This window comes from Varanus komodoensis, unplaced genomic scaffold (assembly GCF_004798865.1).
Source record: "Varanus komodoensis strain SLA01 unplaced genomic scaffold, ASM479886v1 scaffold38, whole genome shotgun sequence".
Classification (NCBI taxonomy): domain Eukaryota; kingdom Metazoa; phylum Chordata; class Lepidosauria; order Squamata; family Varanidae; genus Varanus; species Varanus komodoensis.
In genome coordinates, this window is record NW_025335909.1 from 7,560,512 (window position 1) to 7,572,855 (window position 12,344).

General features: G+C 53.8%; 1 protein-coding gene across 1 annotated transcript; it reads left to right on the forward strand.

Annotated features, from left to right (window-relative positions):
• Nucleotides 1-1,765: 1,765 nt before the first annotated feature.
• Nucleotides 1,766-11,741, forward strand: LRRC43 (leucine rich repeat containing 43). The gene is made up of 12 exons (XM_044440950.1): nt 1,766-1,852; nt 3,936-4,208; nt 4,443-4,553; nt 5,525-5,664; nt 6,226-6,464; nt 7,656-7,807; nt 8,642-8,774; nt 9,012-9,151; nt 9,367-9,519; nt 9,699-9,890; nt 10,277-10,349; nt 11,611-11,741. The coding sequence occupies exons 1-12, from the start codon at nt 1,766-1,768 to the stop codon at nt 11,739-11,741; spliced, it is 1,824 nt and encodes a 607-aa protein (XP_044296885.1).
• Nucleotides 11,742-12,344: the final 603 nt, after the last annotated feature.

The following is a 12,344-nucleotide window of genomic DNA, read 5'->3' on the forward strand; positions in this document are numbered from 1 at the left end:
AAGGAAACATGTTTTGTGATAAGAAGGTCGATGAGGCTGTGAGCACGTACGGAGGTTTCCTTAGTGCGGCTTAATGGGAAGCCATCCCAAAGAGGAATAAATCAGCTAATTTCCGGCGTGCTCCTAATATTCTTGCTGTGATATTATTTTTATTTCATTTTATTTTGCCCTGTCTTCCTCCCTCTTGCAAACTGTTTGTCTAATGTCTCATTTGCCATCGGGGGTTGGCTTGCAGACTGCAAGAAGGGGGAATTCTGCTCCACTTATTTTTCATACTTCACGATGTCCAGATTCCTTGCTTTTGATCCCAATTCTATGTCTTCACCATTTTCTGCTCCTGCAGAGGCCAGCTGGTTACCGCCGCCTGCAGTTCCCTCGCTGAATCCATCCGTTTGCTCTCGCTGTCCTTCTGCTCCGTCACTCCACTCTGGGTGAGTTTCCACTGCCCTTATCTTGCTCGGAGCCTCGGCCTAGATAACGGTTGGCACATTGAGTACAGCCGCAGACAGTCTTGCTCACTTCCTGCCTGTGGTTTCCCCTCCATGGAATACCATTGTTGGACAAACCAGCTTGCACACTTCTGGGGTGAGGAGTGGGCGGCGGGGAGTTACCCCAACTCAGCCAGTGGGTCTGAATCCCTGGCAGCGAGAGATCGATAAAATCGGCATGAAAAAACCTTCCACGGCCTTCGGGCGAGGACTGCTCTGATTCTCTGGCTGCAGAGCCTGGGCAGAGGGTCTCTGTCAAGCCCGCACTCTGGCGAGCCAGGCCAAATGGGGTCTGCCATTCCCTGCCACATCCTCCTGCCAATAGTATTCAGGAGCTGAGTGGACTTTGCTGGGTTTGGTGGCTGCGGTTCGAAGCCGGCTGCAGCCAGCTCCTGCCCCACGGGGCCTGGGTCCGGACAACGCAGCAATCCACACTCAATCAAGGGCTGGCGGGGAGTTCCGTGCAGGCTGGACTTGATGCCTGGTCCGTGTCTGGACCATGGCTTCCCATGTTGGCTGAACCTCGTTGCCGCAAACCGGCGGCGAAGAAGAGCGCGCCGTGCTTTAATTTTGGGCTGTTGGTGGCTAGCGAAACGTAGTTTGCTGGCGCACGGCGAGAACCCAAATTGCACGAGGCCCCACACTCAGATTATACCCGACCCCGCCAGCGTCTTCCTCCTCCTCCTCCTCCTCCATCAACTGCTTTCCAACACACTGAATCGGGCCGTGAGGACTGATGCCTTGTCACATCATGTGAATGACTGAATAGGTTCACTTTTCAGCCCATTCTGCGGCTCAACCCGTATCTCCGGGGCCGCAGCCCAAGATGCCTGAGGGCAGCCGGTTGTAGAAGGCCAGCATACAGCATGTTTAAACGTGGAATTGCGCCTGCCGATGTGGCCCGCAGGATAATTCCTCTCCACCCGTCGGTGCGTGTCTCCACGGGAGCAAAGCCCCACCAGGCTCAGCGCAGCCTTAAAGTGCTCCGGGCACACAGAACAGGCGCTCCCCGAGGGAGAACTGTTAGCACCGCCCGTCCGAAGGACTTGCGTGGCTATTTCTGCCATGTGGTGGGAAATACTGGGGCTTCCAAGTGGAAAGAAGGGCTGCCAGGCAACCGCAGGAGCGACGGCTGCTCTGGAGGCAATCCGGTTTGGAAGGCATGCAGCATCTCCTAGCAACTGCGTCCGTTCCCTAGTAACGGAGGACGCTGGGCTGGTACCCGTGGCATTCCCTCCTCCGTCGGCTGCTCTGCGCTGGGGCGGCTGCTCGGAGCCATGGCGGGCCTCAGTGCTTCAGGGGCATTTTGGGCGCACCTCCGCAGCCTGTGCCTGGACCAGTTTCCCTGTGGGACGGGGAGCTGGGTAAGTGCGGGTGTGGGGCTCCCCTCGATGCGTCCGAGCCCCCCGCCGGGCTTGAGTCCTCAAATAAGGTTGAGGTCTGCTTGGATTCCCCACCCGCACGGGGGATTAATTCGGCCAAACCCGCTCTCCTTTTGGGATGGGTCCCCTTAGGGCTCCTCCTCCTCCAGAAGGGCAGAGAGGTGCTGCAGGAGTTTCAGCTTATATGCTGCCTGTTTTATATAACCCTGTTTGTTCTTTGGTACTGCATTTTATTCTTGTAGAGATTTGCATTCAATTTATTTTTGTTTGTGTTCCTATAACATTTTAGTACTACATCAAGCGATGATTGATTATAGAGCACTTAAAAATAGAATAGGTGATCATAGTTAGTAGACAGCAGAGGTCTTTAAAATGCTACAAACAGTGACTTTTAGAAGCCTGTGTGATGGTTACCTATTTTTCTAACTCTGAATTAAAAAGGTATTGAGAGAATAGACCTATACACAAAGAGGTGCAATGCAGGTGCTGCTGAGGAACCATCTGAGGTTGGCAGCTCTTTTTTTCACATATTTTTCTTTTTTCAATTTTTATTTTCTTAACATATACAAATACATAGAAGAAAATATAGAATAGAAAGAAACTAATATAAACAGAACAGACTCAAGTGAACAGAATAAACAAAGCTGCCAAGGGAATTATAAACAGATTCAGTCTATGCATTGCAGTCCCCAAAAATGGCTCTTTCATACCTTCCCACACTCTATGAATAAAGTTTGCAAACAAAAAAAAAATATTCTATATATCAACAGATTTTCTAATCAGATCAAATTCTAGTGTTTTCCTATTTCCCTTCCAAACTCCCCTGAACTTCCATAAGTCATGCTAACCACAATACATTCTCCATTTACCATTCAATTCTTCTAACACCCTTCTGTCGACTTAATTAATTAGCTTCACCATTGCTGCTTATTCTGCTAAGCTCTTTCTTCATTCCTCAGTGTCGGGGGCACTGGCGCTTTTTCCACTGAGAAGCTAGTGGGATTCTTGCTGCCATTGCGATTTACGTAACATTTTCTGACATTTTTTTTTTAAGGATCTCTGGCACAATATTCAAAAGCATGTTCTTGGGACTCATAGGCAATTTTGAAGATTTTCTGCCTTTCTACCTTGGAGCAGGGTAGCACAGAGAAAACATCTTCTTCTCTTAACACTTGACTAGCAGCGAATTCAATAGATTCTGTTTCCAGGTTGTCGTGTGTTTCTTATCTTCATGGCTTTCGGTATCACAGTGTAATAACAGTTTGTAAAGTCTTTCCAATAGATGATCCTTCTGCTGTATAATCAACTTTTCAAAATCTGTCAGATCGCTTAAGATGCCCTTCTCTTGGTTGAGTTTCCCCCTTCAGTCTTGAAATCAACCCATGATAAACAAGCCACTATATATTTTTCCCTTCATCTTTCAGTTGTTGCCAAGATTTTATTCATCCTGATGGATCAAAAACATCTCGATAAGTTATAAGCGCGTTATTTTTCCTTGAGTGTTTTCTGTATGCTTCAACTGGGAACATCAGAGGGAGATTGAAGAACTAATTTTTTTCCTCATGGAATACCGATTCTTTATTAAACTATCTCTTAGCACATTGTTGTTATTTAAGATCAAAGCCTTCTTAACTGACGTTTTGGCTCATACAAGATTATGTATTCCATCTTCAAGATCAGCCAATTCCAACTTCACTCGCCTAGCATTAGCATTTAGAATTATATCTGCAATGTAGACCAGGCCTTTTTTTGGACTGAACGCGCTAGCTGGGGCATGCTGGGAGTTTTAGGCCTTTTTTTGGACTGAACTTGCCTGCTGGGGCATGCTGGGAGTTTTAGGCCTTTTTTCGGACTGAACTTGCCAGCTGGGGCATGCTGGGAGTTCCAGGCCTTTTCGCTGTCGAAGCTAGTGCAGGCTCGTGCCAGCACGGTATTCCTGGGTTCTGCTGCCGAGGAGCGCCAGCTCGCTGCTCGAGTGCCCTCCCAGCCTGCCCCTGTGCACGTTTCTCGTTTTCCCCCGGCAGGCGTCACTTGGCTCATCTTCTCTGCCTTGTTTCCTGCGCAGAATAAGTCCCGTTTCCCCCCGAAGGCGCCACAGGGCCTGTGTGGCCCCCGGCGGGCTGGCCCGGCCCCTCGCGAGAGGCTTCCGCCGCCCGATGAAGAACCGGCCGAGTCGCTGACAGCGTTCCTGCGCAGCCCTGGCTCTCCCTGGGCTTTGCCGGCCGACTGCAGCCTGGCCGACCAGCGCCTGCGGGAGCTGGCAGTGCAGTCCCCACGGGTCGTCCGGCGCAGCTTCATCTTCTGCTACTTCCGATCGCTCAGAATTGTGAGCAAAGACGTGAGTGGCCAGCAGGCCCGGCCAGGCGGCTCCTGTCGGGCAGTGCCCAGCCTTCCAGGGGATGCGGCTTGGGCCCGGGGTGTGCAGCCCTCCAGCCATGGGCCAGTCCTGGCCCTCCAGACGTCCCCAGGCGATCACCACCAGAAGGTCGGGATGGGTGGCCATTGGTGGCCTGGACCCCAAGGTCTCTCTCTCTCTCCCGCCCATCCTGTGTTTTGCATTCCATCTTCCCAGGTGAGCGAAATTGATTCTGGCTTGTTAAAGTTCCCCAACCTGGAGGAGCTCATCCTGAGCGCAAATCGCATCAGCACAATCAACTCAGCCAACCTTCCTCCAACACTGAAGGTGAATGAAAGACCATGGATAACAAGAGGGGTGGGCGTTTATCGGAGGCCGGAATCCGACAGAAGGGGCCACACAGAGGGGGAGGGCAGAGGAAGCAGTGCCGTTTCCCAAAATAGGAATGCAGATGTGAAGTTCATTGGGATGACATGCAAACAACTTAATCAAAGGCAGCAAACGAGAAATTTTAATTTTAAGAAAGGTAGTTCGGTATTATGGTTTCCACTTGTTTTCATGTGGCAATTTGGCACATAGAAACAGAGCGAGTCAGAAGGGGTCTCCCAGGCCATCTAGACTGACCCCTCACTCCAGCCAGATCTGTTCATGACATGCCTACCATGCGAAGTCCAGCCTGCCCTTGAACACCCTCACCGATGGGGCCGCGACCACTTCCCATGGAAGCCCATGCCAGGCCCTGGGAGCACTTCCGGGCATCCACATTGAGCCTTGGTTCCTTGATCAAATTCAATTCAAGTCCAGTGGCTGCTATCATTTTTTACTTTTTGGTTTTTGTAGGTTTATTTCAAAATAACATGTCATGACAACCCCCCCCCCCCAGCAACTATTGATGCTCTGCACATCACTGTTGCCAACGGATTGCCACACTTTTGTGCAAAAGTACTAGGTGAAGGTTGTTGTTTAAAAAAAAAAAAAAATCTTGCGGCAGACAAGTGGCCCCTGATAAAGGAAAAAAGCATTTTCCGCAACATGCTGGGGAACAATAAAAGGCTCCCCACAGGCGACTGAGACTCTCCTTTTACGCTCTTTCGTCGGTTCCTTTTTCACTTGTGGCTCGTCTTTTGTTTTGTCACAAGCTTTGGCAGTGCGGGGAGCTGGGATCAGCATGATGGGCTCGAGGACTGAGACCAAACCCCGAGCCTGATTTTCTCCCTCCGGCATAAAGGGCGTTCTGGGCCGACCTGGGCCTTCTCGTCCTGCGTGTTGAGCCCCACGGTTCTTCCGTCGCCCGGCAGGTGCTGGAGCTCTGTGGCAACAATGTGGACGGCCTGCGGGACCTCTGCGCTCACCCGCCTCCCCAGCTGCAGCACCTGGGCCTCGGCCACAACTGCCGGCTCGGCTCGTCGGAGGAGCAGTACCTCACGGACGCCTTCTGGTACCTCCTGCGGGCCCAGCCGGCGGCCTCACCGGCAGCGACCCCTCGCCCTCGCCCGGCTTGCGGCTCCCCCTTGATGCCCCTTGTTCTGGAAAGATGCCCTTGTCTTCCAGGCCGGGGCTTCGGTGGTCCGGGGAGAGGGGCCAGCACCCGGTCGCCTCCCCTCCTCCTGGCGGTGGGGCCACTCAGAGCAAGGGGCGGGAGTGAGAGGGCAACCCGGGGCTTTCTGAGGCAAGGAAGGCGCCTCCCCCAACGAGGCCCCGTGGCGCCCAGCTCCAGCCCTGGCTGACCCCCGTCAGCCACATGTCCTCTTCGCCAGACCGTCCAGCCGCGGACCCGCAGTGGCACTCTGCCCCGCCTGCTTCTCCCGGCTTTGGGGGTCTGCACTCCCCAGGCGCTTCGCTCCCCATTCCCTTCCCCGTCCTCCACAGAGTTGGGTCACACGTGAGTCGTGGGGAGGGACTGCCGTGTGACGCACGGGATGCCGGGAATGTGGGCATGTCTTTCTTTGGGGGGCTCCCTTGCCGGCTTTCGTTGCTCCTCCGGCTGCTCTGCTTGCAGGCCGAAGCTCGTCTCCCTCGACCTGAGCTACAACAGCTTCACCAGCCTGCTGAGCCTCCTCGCCCACCTGCTGACGCTGAAGCAGCTCCGGATCCTGGTGCTGCAGGGCAACCCCTGCGCGCTCCTGCCCGGCTACCGGGGCTTCACCATTGACAGCCTGCCAAGACTCTGCGCCCTGGACGACGTCCTCATCACGCTGGACGAGAGGCACAGCTTCCTGGGGCTGGCCAGGAACCCGGGTGACAGAGAAATGCTTCAATAGTAGGGCTAAGCAGTGAGCGCTTTCGATGCATCGGCCAAGATATACTGGCATCCGTTGGTTGGAATGTGGCTCAGGAGAGGCTGCCAAACGGGGAGAGCCCAGTGGGAGGAAAACAGGCAAAAGGGGAATAATGTAGGAACACAGACAGCTGAATTTAGAAAACACACGCTTGACGACTGGGTTGTGCAAAACTTGCATACTGTACAATTCTTGCTATTTTGCCAGTCAGAGGAGCACGTTGGCCCACCAGCCGCCCCCAGGGGGCTTGGGGAACCCAAGGACTTTAGGGTGAGAATACGTGAATGTTCCTGATCCTGATAGAAATGGGGCAGGGGAGACCCCCAGATGGCCCAGGGCTGCGCCAGGCCACCGGCAGGGAGTGGAGGCCAAGCGGCCGGAATCTTGGACTGCAGCGCTTTGCTGGGGTCGCAACTGCGTGACTCTAAGTACAGTGTCTTCGCTGGAGAACTAAGCTCAAGCCTCAGGCACCATTTCATGGCTCACGAGCGACCCCTGGTGGCCGAGCCTTTACATGTTCGCCATGAGACGGTCTTTCCATCCTCGCCTCACTGCCTCTTGCGAGGCACCCGAGGGGCCTACGAGGGTCTCCTTTTCTCCCGCAACAGCAACCCTGCAAGGTAGGCTGGGCTGAGAGCTGTGACTGGCCCAATGTCACCCATGGCTGAGTGGGGACTGGGACCCAGAGCTCCTGAGCTCTTAACCCCTCCAGCGAGCTGGCCGCTTAAACTGGCTTGAACAGCGCAACCGGGCCATCCTCCAAAAATCCCAGCGACATGTCAAACGCCTTCCACTAGTTTTTTGTTTGTTTGTTTGTTTGTTTGTGCTAAAAATGACTCTGGGCGTCCATGTGGCAGGGGCTGGGGAACTGGAGGAATGATGGAACGGAGTCGTGAAAGAGGGACTGGCTGGCGGCAACCCTGAGCCAGTGCTTCTCCTGCGGCAGATCTCACTTATGGGTTACTGGAATTCTGGTTTCCCTTTCCCTTTCCTCTACCCCACCTGCTGTTTCTGCTGCTGTGCTTTGCCTCCACAGGCAGGTCGCTCCGGCCTTGCTAAGCTGGCAGCCCGTCCTGCCCGGGCATCTGAGCCCTGCGTTAAACTGGCCGCAGCTGTGGCTGAACCACGCACTGCCGCGCTTCCTTTCCAGAGCTCCTGAGATGCAGGGCTAAGATGATCGTCACCATTGGCAAGATCAGGGGTGTTCCCAACCCCATAGGCCCCGAGGAACCGGAAAGTGGCCCCGAGTCTCCAGTCATCACCTACAGTTATTATGTGACATATGAGTTCGCCGAGGCCACGGTATCTATTTTTGAATGCTTCCTCAAAAAATGCCTTTCCTGTCTTGAGGAAGGAGGGCTTGCTTGTTCCTTCACTCCATCCTAGCAGCTTAAACTGGGTTTGGACAGGGAGACATGCTTGCTTTGGGAGATCCCTTCAGGAACCATATTCCACTTGCGGACAAGACCGACGGTGAACAGGGTGTTGCTGAGCTTCAGGTGCTTCCTGCCAGTAACAAAGCATTCTGGCATTTCAGCTTCTAAGAATGGGGGAAAACTGCAAAAGCTGGCAGATTCTCAAATAAGTGCTGGTCGGGGGGGGGGGGGCAGAAAGGGGGCACGGCCCTCTGTGAAGCCTGCAAACCCGTAGACTTGATTGTGGGATCTTATTAACAGTTGGTTTGTTCTTGGCTGTTGGTGTTTTTAACTGGTGTTTGTGCCTTGGAGTCCAAATAACGGAAAAGCGGCACGATTTATCTGTCTGTCCACTGTGTATCTACGCAACATCCATCTCTCCGTCTCCATTCCCATTCCTGGGATTAAATGCAGATCCACATTCTTGATGCTCTTTTTCCTTCATCCTGTTATCACTAATGACTCCGTGCGGCATATCTGGTGAATAACCAAGTTAAATATTAATACTCTGGGAGTGAACAATCATTTGAACGAATCAAATGGCGGAACAGTAACAGTGCAAAGGGAAGGTGTGTTCTTCCGCATCAGCTGCTTATGATCCAGGCTGAAAAGAAGTGCATTAAAGAAATGCAAATGTTGAGAGACACCCGCATGGGCCACGCAGTAAGGACATGTCGTCTCCCCCCCCCCCCACGCACCCCAGGGTGCTTTTCTGCCCCAGGTTGTGGTGTCCCAAGTGAGTCCCACACCCACGGCACTGGATGGTGACCTTGCAACAGCCCCTGAAAAAGGAGGCACCCATACCCCCACAGCCACGGAGACGTCGAGCAAGCTGGAGGCGCCCTTGGAGACGGGTGAGCTAGTCCCTCCACAGGTCTTGCGGGAGGGAGGGTCTGTGAGCAGTTTTCCTGGGCCACCAGCTAACTGGACCGCCGGGCCTGGGGTTCTACTCGCAAGCAAGCCCTGCCCTCATGTGGCGGGGAGCATGGGGGGGGTCACCGGAGCTGCCACGTGCCGGAGACTCATGCCCCAGCTAGAGGGGGCGCTGTGGAGCTGTGGCAGAGTGCCTTGGCCCCCCTCTCCCCCTGCAGCAAATCTGCATGCCACCCCCCGGAAGCCCTGGGCGGAGACCATCGAGTGCGACTACCGGAAAGAGCACTGCGCCCAGGACGTGGCCGGGCTGAAAGCCTTCCTTCTGGCCGGGACCACGGTGGAGGTCATCGAGGAAAAGGTAGCCCGCCCTGCCCGGGTTCTGATTCGCATCGTGGGCCAAGGCCTGGGGCAGGTGGGACCAGCCATTTCTCACCTTCGGAGGAGCTGCAAGTGCATTCTCCGAAAACGGAGCTTTTCTCACTTCCACAGAGTTTGCCTGGGCAGTGTTTTGTTTATTAAATTTCTGTTCCCTCCAAAGCTATTTAAATGCAAGATGCTCCCTTGTTTTAACAGGTTGTCTCATGGCCCATAGTTACCACTCCTGACGAAAGCTTGACCAAAAAAGGAAAGGGCAAACCAGAGAAGGGCAAACCAGAGAAGGGCAAACCAGAGAAGGGGAAAAAGGACAAAGAGAAAGAGAAGGGGAAAGGCAAAGATGTCGGGAAGGTAAGAAAAGTCCATGCCCGGTTTAAAGATAACCAGTCATCAGAAGGGAAAGGGTCCTTAATTTGTTAACATAGAACTGGGTGTTTGGAACCAAGTTACATCTCCAGGATGGAGTCTTTGTTAAGATGTTCTACTTAAAGTATTGTGCTTTTCTCTGGCATTGTGTCCTCCCCATGCAGGCTGGCAACAAGAAGAAAAAGAAATTGCCGTCCCCCGAGCTGCGGAGTGACCCCCCCATCCTGAAGACGCTGGGCTCCGTCCGTGTCGCTCTGGAAGGCCTCCTTGCCGGGGAATCCCTGCTGGAGACCGTGTGTGATTTCGGTGTGTTGGCAGCAGAGGTGCACGTCCAGCCCCCGTCTCCAAAGGAAAAGGTACCTGACCATCGCCTGAGTACTGCTGAACAAGGGGGAATTACACGTGCCACGGATTCTTGGGTGAGGCTGCAGTGTACAAAATTTTGGCATTCAGGTTTTGGCCATGGTGGGATGTTGATTCCAGCCACTTCCCCCGCGGGGTGGCTGGAACTGCCGCCAGGCCTCGGGCGGCCAGAAGGGAATGTGAGACGGGCGGAGACGGCTGCTTCCCCGAAGCAAATGGGCAGACTATTCCAGGTGGAGCCGAAGCCTCGAAGTGGGTCCCTGCGGGAGAGCCCAGCCGGGAGCACCTGGCTGCGTGCAGTTTCTGTGCTGCCTTTCTGTGGCCACGTGCCTCTTCCCCTTCCTGAAAAGCACAAATGTCTCCCTCCCCCCCGCTGCAGGATAGTAAAAAGGGTGCAAAAAAGGAGAAAAAACCCAAAGCTGGACCGGAGAAAACCTCACCACTTGCCAAAGGTAACGGTACACACACGAGAGCACAGGCTGCCGACACCACCAGTAATTATGCCAGTAGTATAAGCTGTCACTGCTAGTTTTTAAAAATTAGTTTCAGTCCTGGGACTGTCATCGTCAGGCAATTAATACGATGCTAGGAAAGGTTAATGCGACCATCCCCCAAAAAAGTTTCCAGACATGATGCTAATGGGTGGCTTTTAAACAAATCTAACAGGCAGAGAAAATTTTAACATGTCTGAAAATGGACGCACATACAATGAACCGTGCGAGGAGGCGAAGCGCAACATGAGCATTGCTCGCGCTGTCTGTCCAAAGTCCCTCCCATGAGGGGCCCTTCATGGGAGGCATTAAAAGACAGCCGTGGAACCAGCTGGACTTGCCCACATGCCCTGAATAAAGTGACATGCTGGGGAAAGGGAAGCTTATGGCCAAAAACAACCACTCTGCCTGCAGGGCAGGGATGTTTCCCACGATCTTCGCACCTAACCTTTAAAAAATTCAGCCCGGGCTTGCTCTCCCTGCTTGCCGGACAACTTCTTCTTTGTTCTTCACCCCGGCTATCAGTTTCTCAAGCGACATCGCCTCCCTGGCCCTTCTCTTGTGCACACTGAATCCTTTTGCCAGAGTAAAGATTCTGAGCTGGACTGCTTCGCCAGCGTGTGCTTTCCTGCGGTTGGTGCTCCTGCGTGGCTCCTGCTGGAATCAGACTGGACAGGCAGCCGGGTGGAATCCAGACGCCAAAGCCCTCTGGGGCGCGATCCTGTGCAGGGTGGGGCGGGGCAGGGCAGGCGTGCGCTTCCTCGCCCGCCCAGGTGGGAGCTGCAGGGCTTCCTCCGTCCCTTCCAACATGTGACCCTCCTCCGGGCCTTGGGGAGCCGTGCAGATGAGGTGTGCAGCGAGGTTTCTCCTGGGGCACCCGTCGAGCTGAAAGGCTCCTATTTTAGGGGTTTTCAGGGGTAACCAGCAGTTATCCCTGCCGGACGGGAACGTCCGGCTTGTCCTCACAGCAGCATCAGTATTATCTTGCTCAACTTCTGCTCTTGCTCCTCCTGACCCTCAAAGGAATGTAAAAGTGCATAAAACCCCCAATCTGTGCCTTTTGTTCTGCAGGTTCTTTCAGACATGCATGTACTTGAGGTTTCACTAAAAGGCCATCGGAGTGAGTTTTAGGCCCCAATTAAAGGGAGTAAGTAAAAACCCTGCGTGTTCAAGATACTGGCCCTCCGAGCAAAAAGTCTATTTTTTCTTTGCCTTTTTGCAGGAAAGGGGAAAAAGAAGGACTCGCCGGAGGCAGGGGAGCTTCCGCGGAGCCAGCCGATCCCGCTGACCGTGGAATTCCAAATGCAGCATGTGAAATGGACGTCAGCTTCACAAATCCTAATCAAGTCCTAAGTCCTGGAACCCGGGCTTTGCGGCCAGCACAGGCTTTGCTGCATCGGCGGGATTCACGGATGTGACTTCCCAGGCGACACCCCCACTCCCTGGCGACAGACCATAGCTCCTGTACTGCATCCGGCACTGGCTTCCCTGCCTTCTTGGAGTACTGCAGCCTATCTACTATTTGGGGTGGTTTTGCTTTCCGTCAGACGGGGTGCCAGGCGACTTGGTGTCTCTTTGGCAAAAACGCGCCCATTTCCAGAGCGAGGAGCACCCCCAAACGCAGGGCCAGCGCTGGTCGTCCACTAAATCGTCTCAGTACAAAATATAAACCTCAGTTAAACCTCAGTCTGCTAAAATTAGACTGCACTAAATAAGGCTCCACTTCTGGGTAATGCTCCATGCCAGGGGTGAGGCGATTCCAGATACTGTTGGACTCCAGCTCCCATCTGACTGAGCCAGGATGGCCAGTGCTAAGGGAAGACGGGGACTGTAGTTCATCACTATGCAAGGCCCTAGGTCTCTCAGTCCTGGTCTGAATTATAGCGCTGCGTGCATTTTTTTGATCAGTGGGCTCAGATCGAGCCATGAAATGCAACGTACAGCGATGAGTGTATG

Bases quoted from the DNA above. Each gene is read 5' to 3' on its own strand.
- LRRC43 (XM_044440950.1), top strand. From the start codon at position 1,766: ATGGCGGGCCTCAGTGCTTCAGGGGCATTTTGGGCGCACCTCCGCAGC. The intron at 1,853-3,935 runs GTAAGTGCGGGT...TTTCCTGCGCAG, and splicing joins CCTGTGGGACGGGGAGCTGG to AATAAGTCCCGTTTCCCCCC. The intron at 9,891-10,276 runs GTACCTGACCAT...CCCCCGCTGCAG, and splicing joins CCCCGTCTCCAAAGGAAAAG to GATAGTAAAAAGGGTGCAAA.